The sequence below is a fragment of the Thermobia domestica genome, chromosome 8 (assembly GCF_964235325.1).
Source record: "Thermobia domestica chromosome 8, izTheDome1.hap1.1, whole genome shotgun sequence".
Classification (NCBI taxonomy): Eukaryota; Metazoa; Arthropoda; class Insecta; order Zygentoma; family Lepismatidae; genus Thermobia; species Thermobia domestica.
Window position 1 is genome coordinate 57,256,629 of NC_137461.1, and position 15,810 is coordinate 57,272,438.

General features: G+C 34.0%; 1 protein-coding gene across 2 annotated transcripts in view; it reads left to right on the forward strand.

Annotated features, from left to right (window-relative positions):
- Positions 1–15,810, forward strand: part of LOC145692924 (uncharacterized) — a 64,647-nt gene that overhangs the window by 22,923 nt on the left and 25,914 nt on the right. For both annotated transcript variants that reach the window (XM_081768485.1, XM_081768486.1), the window contains exons 7-8: positions 10,430–10,637; positions 15,471–15,561. In XM_081768485.1, coding sequence (XP_081624611.1) covers positions 10,430–10,637; positions 15,471–15,561 — 299 coding nt within the window. The remainder of the gene's footprint in view (positions 1–10,429; positions 10,638–15,470; positions 15,562–15,810) is intronic.

Sequence of the window (15,810 nt, forward strand, 5' to 3'; positions counted from 1 at the left end):
AAATTTCAGAGGCAACAAAACAGCAGATCGACGATAAACTTGAGGTGCAATTAGAAATATTCAAAAAAGAATGCGTAGGTAGATATGAACAAATATCCAAAGAAATAGATGAGAAATATGAAAAGGTAAATGATAAATGTGAGAAAATATGGGGGAAAACACTTCAGAATTATCAGGAACTCGAGAACATTACGGTCGATTTGGGTAAATGTGAAGAAAAGGCGGACCGAGCTTTTGAGAAAATTGAAGCAATCGAGGGGTCAGTAAACAAGATTGAAGATAATTTAGAAAACAAAGAAAAAATGTTAGTGGGATTAAATGATACGACCCATAAGTTAGAAAGAAATGTCGTAGTTTTGCACAGTAGGGTTGATATTTTGTCACAGAACGCTATCCCTCCCGGTATTGATATTATTAGCATGAACCAAAATATTGCTTTGATAGGTGACAGGTTGTCAGGGTTAGAAATTAAGGTAGATGAAACCCAAACGAAGTTAAGCTCATTGACTGAACATGCTAGCAGACAGGGGAGTGAACGTAACTGGCGTAGATTAAGTACATCCGGTGATGATAGGAGTAGCCGTAAGTCAAAATACAGCAGTAAGGAAGAAATTAGTAGTGACAACCAAACAGATTGTAGTTCTTCGACAGCTAGTGAGACAACAAAACTAAAGAAGCGTATTAAAGTAAGAAAATCAGATAGGGGTGACGTAAAAAGGGCTAAACGACGAATATTGCGTCACGGTGACATTGAAATGTTCCCGAAATTTTCTGGTTTAGAAGATGACGAGTCACCAACTTCGTTTTTAGAGCAGTTTAAGATCGCAGCGCACGCTGTAGACGTACCTGAATCCCAATATTTAGATGTATTAGGGTTTATTTTTACCGGTAACGCTCGTGAGTGGTACAAGTCAAAATTAGGTACATTTCGTTCATTTAAAGATTTCACTAAAGAATTCAAAGCTCAATTTGGTTCTGAACAAGTCATCGCAAGCAAACTCTCAGTGTTGCAATCGCAAGCGTTCAACCCAAAAACTGATGGTACTGTTACTGATTTTGTTCACAAAAGGTTCAATAAGATACGTGGTTTGTCACCTAATATACCAGATACTTTTATTGTGAATACAATTAAACAGTTGATCCCTATTTCTTACCGACGACAATTAGCATTGTTCCCAAATTTAGATTTCAGTTCATTTTTAACCGCCATACAAAACCTTGAATCACTGTATTATGACAGCAGAAATGCTAATGATAGAAACAACTTTCATGGTAGAACTGTACGTGTCAATCAGGTAAATGAAGTGCAAGGGAATTACGAGAATTTTAATGAAAGGGGAAATTATAGTAATGAAAATCGCAAAAATTCAGGTAGAGGTAAATTTGACGGACCCAGAAGAAAGGGAACTCCGAACAAGAGAAAGTTCCATTGGAACAAAGGTAAGAATAATCATAGAAGGAATAATGATTGCAATGAAGGTCAGGGTAATAATCGTAGTAATTACGAAGACGATCACGAGTATGAAAATTCAAATCAAAACGAAAGAGTGAGCTTTGTAAATAGTAACCATGATGAAGGTATGAACCGAACACAGCCAATGTCTACATATACTCAATCTGGACCACAATTTCCGTATTATAGCCCAAGAGTTATGTTTCCACAAAACAAAGATCAACATTTAAACTAAAGTTGCTCTCCAACGCGAGTGCGGTTGGCAGAGTTGGTAATGTAAATGGTAAGTTTGGTACTGAAAGTCAAAATGCACTCAATGATTCGCAATGCGAGCTTATTGTAATTGGAAAAAATGTAGTGAATGTTGTAAGCTGGGACACTGATTCATCTGAAAGTAGTGATGAAGAACAGAAATTTAATAGTCAAGCTAGGTCAGCTGAAATAAAAGTACAGATCTTAAATCAACCAGTAGTAGCCTTGTGTGACTCTGGAGCTTCGGTTAGTATTTTGTCGTTAGAGACATGGAAACGTATAGCGTCAATCATATCACACCCTCACTTGCGACCAGCTCCACATATTTTGTTAGTGGATTTTTCAGGTAAGAAAAAGAAACAGGTGCAAGGTGAAACAATATTGTGTATTGAAATAGGGAAAGTTAGTTTTGACGTACGTGTGCTAGTTGTCTCTGATTTGAATACTGAATGCTTATTGGGTAGAAATTTTCTCACACAATCCAAGGCAAAGATAGATTTTGGTGATAATTCTATTACGGTTGAAAAGGAAGGAGAAATTGTTAACGTACCTATGCTAGGTGGTCAAGCTGACAATATGAAAGTTACAAAAATTCTGACAAAAGGTGATGTACAGAAGAAGGTAAATTTTGTATCGCAAGTTGGTATTGAAGCAAAAATGAATGTTACTGGCGACAGCGAGGATGAATCAGAAATTTTATTTGAAATTGGAAAGGTAAATGTAGAGTGTCCCATAGTAAATAATTTGGTAAGTGAAAAACAAAAGTTAGAAAAGGAATGGGTTAATCACGTTGTTCTTTCTGATCAAGCTTATAATAAAGTTCGTAATTCTTGTAGAAATGAAAAAGAAATGAAAGTGTTAAATCTAGAAGTTGCTAACGAAGATAAATTTTTGTTTGATTACTATTCACAGCAAATTTCAGAAATAGACTGTGAGATCGAAAAATCGCATTGTAAATCGTTAGATAGAGCTGCAGTTTGTAATACATTCGATAGTAAAATCGAAAGTGAATTTGTTCCAATTTCAGAAATACGGGAAAGGGTTATGGAAGCACAATTGTCTGATTTTGAGAAAGAGAAACTGTTCAAATTGTTGTTGAAACATAGGAAAATTTTTAAAAATATTCCCGGACGTTGTACCAAATTTGAATATGAAATTGAGGTAGACACTGATCAACCTTTGGTTAAAAGGCAGTATACATTACCATATAAATTTAAAGAGCATATTGATTCGCAAATCGATGAGTGGTTACAATGTGGCGTAATAGAATCTTGTGTGTCAATCCATTCTCACCCAATCTTTTGCGTGCCAAAGAAAAACACTAGTAAAATGCGAGTAGTAGTCGATTTAACTGTCTTGAACAAGCATGTAAAAATAAAACAATTAAAGGTAAATAAAATCGATGATCTGTTGTTAAAGTTTCAGGGTGCTAAATACGTATCAAACATTGATTTAGTAGGAAGTTATACACAAGTTCCAATTTCTGAAAATTGTAGAGATTATACGGCATTCTCATGGAATGGGAAAATGTATAGATTTACATCTATTCCTTTTGGATATGCAAATGGAGGTGTAGGATTAATGGCTTGTCTTTTGGTTGTTTTAGGGCATGCATTATTTGATAAATTAGTCACATACATCGATGACATTTCTGTACCAACATTTTCTTTTGATGAACAGTTAGAAATTTTAAATTTGTTGTTTACAAAATTAGAAGAAGCCAATATGACTGTAAATTTAAAGAAATCTTCATTTTGCAATATGAGTTTTCAATTTCTTGGTTTCGTAGTCACACCTGAAGGCGTGAAAAAGGATCCGTCGTATGTAGAAACAATTCGAACATTGCCTCGTCCGAAAAATGTAAAGGAACTTAAGCGAGTGTTAGGTTTGTTCGAGTGGTGTTCTAAATTTGTATATCATTTCGCTCATTTAGCCAATCCATTGTTTGAACTTCTGAAAAAGAATAAAAAATGGGTTTGGACTGACGAATGTGAGCAAAGTTTTACTCAGTTAAAAGCATCGTTGGCTGAAGAAGTGTTGTTAAATCATCCGCTGTTAGATCACGATTTTTGTCTAGTGACAGACAGTTCCTTGGTAGCAGTGGGGAGTATATTATTTCAAGAAGTTAACGGTGAAAAACACATACTTGGTTTTTACAGTAAAACTTTGAATAGTGCACAGCGAAATTTCACTATCACAGAATTAGAGGCGTATGCAATCGTTACAGCTGTACGTAAATGGGGACATTTATTATATGGCCATCACGTGAAAGTTTACACAGACCATAACTCATTAGTGTTTTTGAATAAAATTCGCCATTGGAACTCTCGTTTGGCTCGGTGGAGTCTTGAACTACAGGGATTTGATTTAGAAATAACGCACATTTCAGGAAGTGAAAATGTGGCTAGTGATGCATTGTCCAGGATAGTTTTAGCTCCTCCTAGTGAAATTTTGGACATAAACAATTTAGAAGTACTTCCATCATTCTTCAGAAATCTCACACCTGGAGAGTTAACTGAAAAACAAAAGGAACATCCTGAGTACAGTAAAATCATTAAATTCCTAGAGAAACCAAATGATCCCTATAGTAAGATGCAAAACAGAAATGTAGAAAAATTTTACAAACTAGAAAATGGTATATTGTTGTATAAGAACTTTCATTTTCCTAATAGTTGGAGAATTTGCATCCCACCATCTTTAGTAAATCTGGTAATTGAAGAAATGCATAATAACCGTGGACATTTCGGGTGCGAAAGAACAGTAAGTTTCATCAGCGAGATCTGTTATTGGAAATCTATGCGGCGAGACGTGATGAACTATATTAACGATTGTCTCGAGTGTAAACGAACTAAAGTCGATACTCGACCCCCGGCGAGACCTTTAGAAACCATACAGGTGAAAGGCCCTAGGAGATTAATTTCGATTGACATTATCGGACCTCTTGTGCCATCTCCCTCAAAGTGTAAATTTATACTTTCAGTTCTGGACGTCTTTACTCGCTACCTTGTTCTTTATCCGATCCGGAACGCTACTACGAAGTGCGTAGTTAAATGTTTAGAGACATTGTACTTTGTGCACTTGGGAATACCTTCAGCTATATTAGCGGACAATGGTAGTTGTTTTATCTCTAAAAACTTCAAACAGAAAATGGAGGAATATGGTGTTAAGATATTTTATTCAACGCCCTACCATCCGGCGTCGAACGCAGTGGAGAGAATCCATCGGGACACGAACAGGTTGTTCAGACTATTTTGTAAAGATGATCATGGTTCTTGGGAGAAATTTATACCGCAAGTCGTTGTGTTGCTGAACTATTCTATATCTAGCAGTCTTGGCGCGAGTCCAGCTAGTTTACATTTGAACATACAGGCTGAAAAACCTATTCTCGAACATTTTGGCATTTTTACGAATGATACGAACGAAAACGATAATGAAAGTTGGGACAATAAATTGGTAATGGCTGATTTTAAAAGAAAAGAAGTGATCCGAAAGCGAAATGAAAGGTATAACTCACAACAGGAGAGTAAACACAAAATACAGGTGAATGATTTGGTTTTCTTGAAACAGACTAACTTAAGTTCCGCAACAGACAAGAAAATTTCCAAATTTTTCAATGTGTTCAAAGGACCCTATCTTTGTGTTAACAAACCCTCCAATTCAGAAAAGGTGTTCGAATTGTTAGATCCTTTAACTGGTAAATCAATTGGTTCACATTCAGTGGATAGACTTAAGGTGTGGAAACCTACGAAACAAACTCGTAAAATCTGGTTAAATCTTGCAGTAAAACATAGTTCTGAGAAATACCATGATGTAATATCAAGCGAATTTAAAAATTCAGATCTAGAAAGCAGTGTTGAAACTGTTCTTTGCAATGCATTAACCACAACACCAGTATGTTTATCTCAAAGTGTTCAATCTAGAAGTAATAACCAACGAATACATAAAATATTGGAGAAATTGCTAGATATTGATAAGTATTTGAATTTTCTGTACTGTAAAAATTTGTGTTCATCTGATGTATTGGAATTTGCGTTAGTAAATCTGCAGAATCCTTATGTGGCACTAAATGAACAAGTGCAAGGAATGTAAAAAAAAAAAAAAAAAAAAAAAAAAAAAGTCGTTTCATATGATATATGCAGGCATCTGTGACCCGCTATGCGACTTCCAGATGGCCGTTGATATTTCTTTTCCAAAGCAATGGAAAATTTAGCAAAGAAATATGCCAAGTCATGGAGATGAGGTCCCCCCCCCTTTATATGTGTATTGGGTAATGTAACATGTTTTTAACGCTCGGAGTAAGCTATTTTGGTAAATCCCATTCTTTATTATTTTAAGTTTTTAACCTTGTATTCTTTAATTCGGCCTCATCTCGGGGAGGTAGAGCAAATAATTTATTGTGGGTAGGTTCCTTCGAAATTTAGCCAGGCAGATCCCGTCGAGTGATCAGAGAGAGTCATAACTGAATTATTACGTTGTAAAAATTTAGCTGTGAATCTTTAAGGCGCCGATAAATTTAATTAAATCTCGACAAAACGTATATTACTCAATATTGTGTGAAATAAAGTTTTTAATATGTAATATGTTTTAAAAATTTGTTTACGAATGAAAGATTTCATTTCATATATTCGTGTTACTGTATTATGAGTAGTGCTGTTTAAATGTTGTATTTTAAAGGTTTGAAGAATGGAAATATTATATTATTAGGAGTTATTTTGAGAATTAGTTATAAGGAAGCATATATTGATGAAAAGGTTATTTTTGCATTTCATGTGTCATTTTTCTCAAAATATTGAAAATTTCATGTGTTTAGTACGATAAGAATATTTAGTGTAAGATGTAAAAACACGAGTCAGATACTTACAAAAAAAAAAAAATTGAAAATTTTGATTTAAGTAATAGTGTAAGAAATATATTGGTTTGATGTTAATAAATAAAATATGAATAGGATATAATATAAAATGAAAATGTAATAGATAATCAATATTACTCAACTTATATTGAAATATTGTATTATGAAAAGAAATGTAATCTTATATTTACACATACAAAAGAAGAGCCCATTTAAAGTATATAGCCCATAAAATAAAAAGCCCATCTACGTCTGTGTAAAGTGTTAATGAACCATAACGAATCAAATGTTAATAATGAAAGAAAGAAGAGGAATAATAACCGGAAAAGTAAATTTAAGAAGAGGAAACACAAGATCCCAGGGTTCTGATAATCTTCAAAGAAGATCATCGTCCATGTCGCACGCCATTTGTGAGTGTGTAGCCCCCCTCACTCCCATTCCATTTTAAAATTCCCCAGTTACTGTTGGCTGAATTGGAATGAGGCTCCATGTTCTGTTCGTCGACGCAAACTGTGCTCTAGTTTTATCTTTTTGTAAGTTAGCAATCCTGTGAGTGATGATTCGTGCTTCCTGTTCACTGAACAAAGGAGGTGTAATCCGGTTAAAATGATGGAAAACATAGTTCGTCGAATTCAAATATCATCGAGACTTACTTTTACTGTTTTTAACATTTCAATTATTTTGTTTTAATAGTGAACTTAATTAACGCCCTTTAATATGCGTATTTCTGATAAAGAATATTTACTGTGAACATTTATAAAATCTTTTCTGGTGTGCTCGGCGCAACTATACTGACGCTGAGGCAAAAAGCCGCGAAAGGTACTCTAAGTGGTGATGGCGGGTTGAATGTTTTAACCACAGTGACATCCTAGAAGAATATCGAAGTCTTACCTCGAAATCGTTTGAGATTTTATAAATTTAATAACGAAAAGAATAAGTTTAATCTGCGCATGCATATAAATATAAAATTAATGTAAAGATTATGTTCGTGTGCTAAGACAACGTATAATATATGAAATCATGTAAGCACCGAGGTACGGGTAAGGAACGAATACCAACAAAAGGGTGAATTTCATTCCAAATTGAAAGGAAATAACTTCCACGAAAGCTAAATGATGACTATCCGACGAACAACAAGAAGCATGGAAAAAATTTATTCCTGTGAATAACTACATGATCCCCCCCCCCAAAATCCATCATCTTATAGTGCCGTCAAGTGTGATGCGGAAATGGTGCGTGTTTAATACTAGTGCATTGTGTAATACAAATCTTAGCCGGCATTCGTAGTGCGTCATTTTCTTTAAAGAAAGAAAGAAAAAAAAAAGAAAATATATAAAAATTTCTTCGCATAAATTCCACACTAATGAAGTTTTGGGCTCATGGTATGTTAGTACATGTTAAATAAATCACTAACAAAATGTTGTAATGCTGTAAACGTAAGAATCATAAATCTGTGTTAAGCGAATAAAATTCACATACTATCTATTTCTTTATGTGCAATTACCTTTGCAGTATTTCTGCACAATCACTACTAAAACGCTGGATGTTATGTCTGATGACTTGCACTTGTTCCGCAGATACCAGCAGGCGTGGCAAGGATGGTGGGCACTCGCAGTCGCAACCTCAGTGAAACAGTATTTTGGTTCGCTATCCAACGTGGAGGTTTGCGCACTCTCTGTTGTAGTATTATCGTTTTTATTGCAAATGCCTTCTTCATGCCAATTACTAATATCCACCACAGGTAAGCTGTATTGAACGGGAGTTGTTTCCAGCAGAGTTATAAGTTTTGGTTATCCCGAATGGGATCAGGTAAGGATCATACTCTGCCGGTCACAAAAGTGGTTAGCTCAAACAAGAATTAGATCGTTGCAGGCCATTAGAACGGCTGCCCCGAACTGGAACCGAACCCAACACGATCCAATCGTGTTATAAGAAATAACAAATTATACTTTTGCACAGGGAGGCGAATTGTCTAGGACTGATCCTCTCTGTGACTACCAATGAGTAAGTCAGAAGTGATCTCTCTTCATTAGCATTTCTGATCTTCATCTCACTGTTTTCTGAGGACTAGGAAAAAATACAGTAAAATATTCTCATTATTTGATATAATGAACTACTCCTACCATATATAATACAGGCATCTAAGTTTGGTTTATTTCAGTTCAATTTGCGAAGAATACTAATATTCGAATTCATTTTAATACTCAATATGTAAATTTCAGTCGAGTGACAGAATTTCACACTTTTTCAATGCGCAGTACTTTTCTCTTCATAATTCAACAAAACATTTTAGATAAACTAAGTGGGGAAAAAGTCTTATCGTATTTTATTGTACGGAATAACTATCCGAAAGCCAAGAAGGTTAGCGAAAGACCGTGGAGCATGGAATCTTCTCAGTTGCGGCAAGGACCTGCCAATAGTGGCCGAATACCTATGATGATGAATAATTATTGCAGTTATCATTGTTTGTTCAGTAGATGAAAGCGAGAAATGGTTAATTAACAAAGAGTACGTCGTACAATTCTTCACCTAAAGGGAGTCAAGTGATGGATGATCGCTGAATAGGAGGTCAAATATATTAGCTTGCGAGATTTTATATCGGTTCCTGTAAAAATAATTATTAAAAGAGCTGGTCTCTGAAAGAAGGTTCACTGTTTGTACCCGTACGCACGTACGTGTGTGTGTGTGTGTGTGTGTGTGTGTGTGTGTGTGTGTGTGTGTGTATGTGTATGTGTGTGCATGTGTGTATGTATGTATGTATTTTTGTATGTTTGTATGTATGTATGTATGTGTGTGTGTGTATGTGTGTATGTATGTATGTATTTTTGTATGTTTGTATGTATGTATGTATGTGTGTATGTGTGTATGTATGTATGTGTATACGTGTGTGTGTGTGTGTGAGAGAGAGAGAGAGAGAGAGAGAGAGAAATTAAGGGCTGCCAACTGCTGTTAAACCTAACTTACGATGTGTATGATTATATACACAGGGTGGATAAATTTATCTTGAAATGATCTTACAACTACTAAACTAATAGACTTTTTAAAAAAGGCCGAATTTTTGTACGATACAAATATCGATAAAGGAAAATTGTTTGACATCCTCTGTTGTACGATTAAATTAACAGAGTCAAACCCAACATAAAGTTTTATTTGTTCAAGTACCACTACATCAAATTATTACATATTTGAAATCTGCATGTTAAACGATAACTTACACAATAATTTTAGGAATGATCAAAAATGGATCAAAAGATTGAGATATTGGCCAAGAATTTTAGGAACGATCCCCAAAAATGCATCAAAAGATTGCGATCTTGGCCAATAATTAGTTTTTGGATCAGGGACTACAAAATTTTTGAACGGCCCATAAATCGAGTTTTCGAATTTCTACACAATAAGCACATTATATAGAGTTAACTAATAGTTTGGGTTTGGCTACACTATATGTAGTTCTCCAGATATAAGGCCTACAAGGAAATCTTCGACTGAAATATAATGGAGCTTTTGATCCAAAACCCACATCAATTATTTAGTGTTACTAACTAAAGAAGCTATAATATTACAAGCATTCAAATTTTGGAGGCCTCTATAACAGCATCAACGTGAGACGATCGGAGCAATATACGTCCGATGTACCTTAGGATCGAATGATCGTTGTCATGATATGATGTATTTAATACCTAGGAACAAATTTACAAGGATTGAAAATCTAATTCTCTTCAAAAGGCTTTATTTCGAAAAATTACTTAGATACATATCACATCCAATGATGTAGATAGTTTTCAAAAGACGTAAAGATAATAATGCCATTTATAGCAATTTTATATCTACGTAAGTCTGTATATGTGTTTCATCAATAATTATGTTGATTATAGGGACTATGTAAAACTATACAACAGCTTCTTGAAAAAGTAAAACAATTTTGGACACAGTGGAGTATCGATGGATGTCGCAACATATGGATCTTGAAGCCTGCTGCTAGTACTCAGGGAAAAGGAATTCGAATTTTTTCTAGCTTGGAGACTTTATGCCTTGGTAATTTAATTCAACAAAACCAGCGATATGTCATACAGAAATATATAGGTAAGAGTAAATTCTTACAATACATGTTGTAACATAACAATGTACTATATTCACGAACATACAGAGGTGCGGTGGCGTAACAGGTAAGACATCTGGCGGAATTTCTTTCTCATGTCATTCTTGTTCCAAAAGTAGCTAAGGGATTTACCCAGCCTCTGTATAACGGGTATCTGGAGAAATACGGGTGATAAGGGTGCCTAAGGCATGACGCTCACTACATCACATCCCGTGTGTATGCTAAAGTTGAGTAAGTGGGAGCAGTTTCTTCATTTATTACCAGGGAACCTTTGTTGACCTATTTCACAGAGAAGCATACTTTTACCTTTAATTTCATCATACGTTTATATGTTCCATCACCAACAAAAGAAAATACATGATCCATATATTGTTTTCACTATATTGTCATGTCGTAAACTAAAAACATAATGATTCTAGAAGAAGTGGTGTAACTTATAACTTAATAGTGGTAGAGACTTATGCAAATTTATAGTACAGCGTATACGGTTAGTGAGTAATTAATTAAAAGAATGAAGTTAATAGCCGTTTTAAAAGACTCATTTATGTAAGTAAATTTGTAAGATCTTTGTGAGTGATGTAAGGTAGAGACTCAGTAATAGACATTTATAATAATAACTTCATCTTACTGGTCTCTGTGAAGATAAAAACTGGTTGTCATAAGACTGAAATATAATTTGATAAATTCTGACTGACAGATGTGTGTAAGTATGACGAGTGTAGGATCAATGTATGAATGATCTCAAGTGTCCTTTGTTCTTACTTTTGAAAAAATTGGAATACCGATGTGGGTATAAAACAATCTACTTTTGTATGGGAAAGAGATTCACTAGCACGAAAAAAAAAAAAAAATAATCCAAGATTCTGAAATGTGGAAGATATGTTTGTGTAATATTCAACTCACACAAATGTTTTCTCAATTAGAAAGAAAGAACACAGAACTATGATGTAAACAATAATGACACGTGTACAGCTTGTATCAAAGACTTATTTGAGCAATAATGCCAAAATATTTCCCTGAAACGTGCCATGATTTAGGGATTACCCGACAACAGAGTGTTTAAAGGACTGTTAAAAACAAATTTACACAAGGGATTTTGATTTTGTATTTTTTGTTCGTCTCTCTATCATACTATTGAGAATAAAACAAAGAATACTGCCGCAGACCACTAGTAGTCTTTCAAGTCTGCCCTTATGATCTTCTTAGATTGAACATTTGTTAAAAGAGACAGAGAAAAATGAAGCAAATTGCGAGTCATACTATATACATATATACAAATAACAGATTATACAATTTAATAAGATTAAATTATACAAGTAATAGATTATACAATTGAATAAGATAAAATTATACAAATAATAGATTATTCAATTTAATAAAATAAAGATTATACAAATAATAGATCATACAATTTAATAAAATAACGATTATTCACATTCTTTTAGCTTACATATTATACATATTCTTGATAGCGTTTTAGTATTTTTTTAAAAATAAATATGTATTTTATTCTCTGAATACCAATATAAACTTAAAGCAATTTTAATCAACTACATTTTTAAAATATAAATGCACTAGTATGCTAGCATATGTTCAATTTCAAAGGGGGCATGGGTAGAGTGGTTCGTAGAACGTTTTGATTAATAGAAGTGGTTCCCACTTTGAAAGAGAAGTATGGGAAACGCTCGTCTGAACAATCCAAATTTATTCTGAGTCCAATTTAAATTCTGTCTGAAAGTGTTAAGTTACCTGACAATGTGGAGAAAACTGCTCTGGGGCCAGAGTTATGGCACTCTATACTCTTGGTATACATTTAAATGGATGTCTTGAAACTTTAGTAGTGTTGAGTCAGTAAGGGTCACTGAAAAATGTTCATATCAGTTTTAAAATAGATTTTCTGTTGTACATATAATGTGAGTTGGTTTTGTGATGTTTGTCGAAAACGTATTCCAAATATATTTACCAATCAATTAACAAAGAAAATAAAAATTAACATACATTTTATTGCCAATATTATCAATTTTAGGCCTACTTTTGTCAAATTCAATAATAGCTTTCAACTGTTCATGTGCTGCGTTTACCATTTTCCCTCTTTCTATTAAATCTATACTTGTTGTTAATATACTGTACTTTATCTGTAAATGTGTAAAGCAAGCTTTTTATCTGTGTCTAGGAAACGAATTCGGTTCTTTGAGTTATTATGAAACGGAATACGTTTCATACTGAAGAAAATTAGATAAATAGATGATACAGAAAAGAATAAAACAAATACATTTTTTAAGTAGCTAATGTGAGTTTATTTAACACCATTTAATAGATTATCTATATCTTCGAAGTAATAATATTTAAAGTAAAAGCTTAATTTTCACATTTAACTATTTACCACCCAATATAAACTTCTTAACTCTTTTTATTCTTTTGAAAAAATAATTTTGATTTAATAATATAAAGAAAGGAATGTATTAACATGGTTAATATATGTTACATTTTTGATAAAACAAATATATATATAATATTTTAATTTATTACTTCAATTATATACATCAAAGAATATCATAGTGAATTAAAGAAAATTAATCATCAAAGAATTAGGCAACGAAGTGAAACTATCTGAAAATAACAATGATTATTAAAAAAAAAAAAACTGTTATAATGAAAATTTAAAATGAAACAGTAAATATCTATTCTTCGGTACTTTGTTCCCATAGTGTTCGGCAGGTAATACTAAATCTTCTGCTTTCAAAGACTCCAAACTGTCATGTTATGTCACTGTCTTGACGTACGGTACAGCATTCATGCCGTAATTTTTCATATAAACTTATGGACTGTGAGCTGTCTCTCCATACTCCTTGCTCGGTTGCTACATAAATTGATGCACCAATGATGTCTGTTTTTACTCCTAACCTCTCTTCTCCGCAATTGCAGAAGAAAGACTTCTTCTAGCTCTTTACTAGTGGGTAACGTTCCCATTATAGCCGACACGTTCCCACGTTGAAGGGCTATGCTTATGCGGTGAATCAGGAAACTTTTTGCTCGATTATCTCCTGATTTAATTGATGGACGGTGGCCGATTTCTTTTATAAATTTGAGGTCTCCTTCTTCCCAAAAACTGCGACAAAGCAATAGTTATCGAGTAGATTGCTATTTATTCCTTTTTTCTTTTGTTCTTCGAGCAGCTAGGAGTCCAGCTTGTACTGATGCATATTGTAGGTTGGAGGGGGTATAGGTGTCTGAACATGTGAAGTCCTAAATCAATGCATTTCCTTTCTTCCAAGGTACTAATGTCATACCATCGGGTCTTTTTCCGTCAGATCGGCTGCATCCAATCGGTTCCCTCACTGCTGGGACCCCTGCTGATATTAATGCTCTTAATATTATATCATTTACACTTGAACGACGTGGATGTTTGTCTGCGCTGCTTTTACACGACAAACCGTGTAATCCTTTTTTATCTACAAAGGTGTTACAAATGGGACAGTGGTGTGGTTCACATATATCTGCTCCCAACCGTAGTGCAACTGATACTCGGAAGCTCTCATTGGATAGGTGTAGGCCCAGAGATGGTGATTGGTAGAGGTGAAGCCATGCTCCGTTTTTTGGGGACATGACCACTAAAAGTCTGGCTTTATCTTCAATGTTATTTGTAGTCTGCAATAAAGAATCTGCATGGCAATTAACGATGGGCTCGTCCCAAGCCGACTGATTGTTACGATTTTCGAGAGCCGGAGGGTCTAACCCAACTAAATTTGTCCATTTAGCTATGCAGTCCATCACATCTGGATTGGTGATTTCGTCGTTATCCCATTGAAGAACAGAACTAACTATTTGACTTCTACCGTAGAAAGACGCTAAAAAAGACGGAATAGCCATATCTGTGGCGCGACGGATTCCAAGGCCTCCATTTTTGACTGGTAAAGAATCTTGTATCCAAGAGTTGTTATTAAGGAATTGCGATTTTCATTGTTGTTTAATTTTAGTGTCAGTGGATGTAATGAGTGATATAGTGCTAAAACAATAAAAAGTCATGTGAAAATTAATAAATTAGTTACGTATACTCGGAAAGAGAAAGTGTCAGTTCATAGTAATTAGCAAGATATTGAAGTGGCAGTGGTGACTCTTGAGGGAAGTTACATCAGTTAAATTTTATTACTTAAGCTAAGGAAAAAAAGCTTTATACAGTTTCAAAAAGTTGTATATAAGAATTAGTACTTTAGTCAAGCTTTCTTCCTTTAATTTATAGTAATAAAAATTATAATTATTACAGATATGATTCCCTTAAGAGCCGCCACTGTAAACTAGCCATCATAAATTAAGAGATTAACAAGTAAATACGTAATTACAGAACATACATATTTTTACATTAAGAAATAGTAAGCTGATATAAAAGAAAAATGGCACAATATAGAAAGTAGTAGATAATAAATTTGTTCTAACTGTAAATATGCAATGATATGATGTTCATTGGATCTTACTTCTTCAATGATACAGGGTAGCTCAAAAGTAGGTATACAGTCCGGTACTAATGGGCTAATGAGATTTTATATCATTTACTTATTACTATTCATACAGATATTGACTTAGCTTGTTCATTATTTGTTCTTAATTTCTTTTCACTTATAATTGAAGCTCGGAACAGACCGAAGCAAACAAATGCACTATCTTAATAGATTAAAATGTTATACTTGATCGATTCTGGTTTGTATACCTACTTTTGGGCCTCGGTGTATTTCTTTAATTCCTAATAAATCATGTATCTATTTGAAAGTTTGTCTCAAATCACGAATATTAATAAGCATTTTTTTAAATGTATATTTCAGAGAAACCACTTTTGATATACAATACAAAGTTCGATATTCGTCAATGGTTTCTAGTTACAGATACGCAGCCTCTAACTATTTGGATGTATAGGTAAGACAAAAATAAAAAGTTGGACAATATATTGTACTGTGCAGTTAATAATAAGGTCTTCCAGAATATCCCTAATTATTAACTGTATAACACATGTTACACAGTACATACTTAATTTTAAATAGCATATATGGATTTTTATTAATTTAATGGATATACCTGGAGTTGGAAACACACCAGATGTCCGGGTTGGCAACGGTCAGGGGGCGATGGTTACGTCGGATTCTTGTTGATGGTGTGTTATGGCAA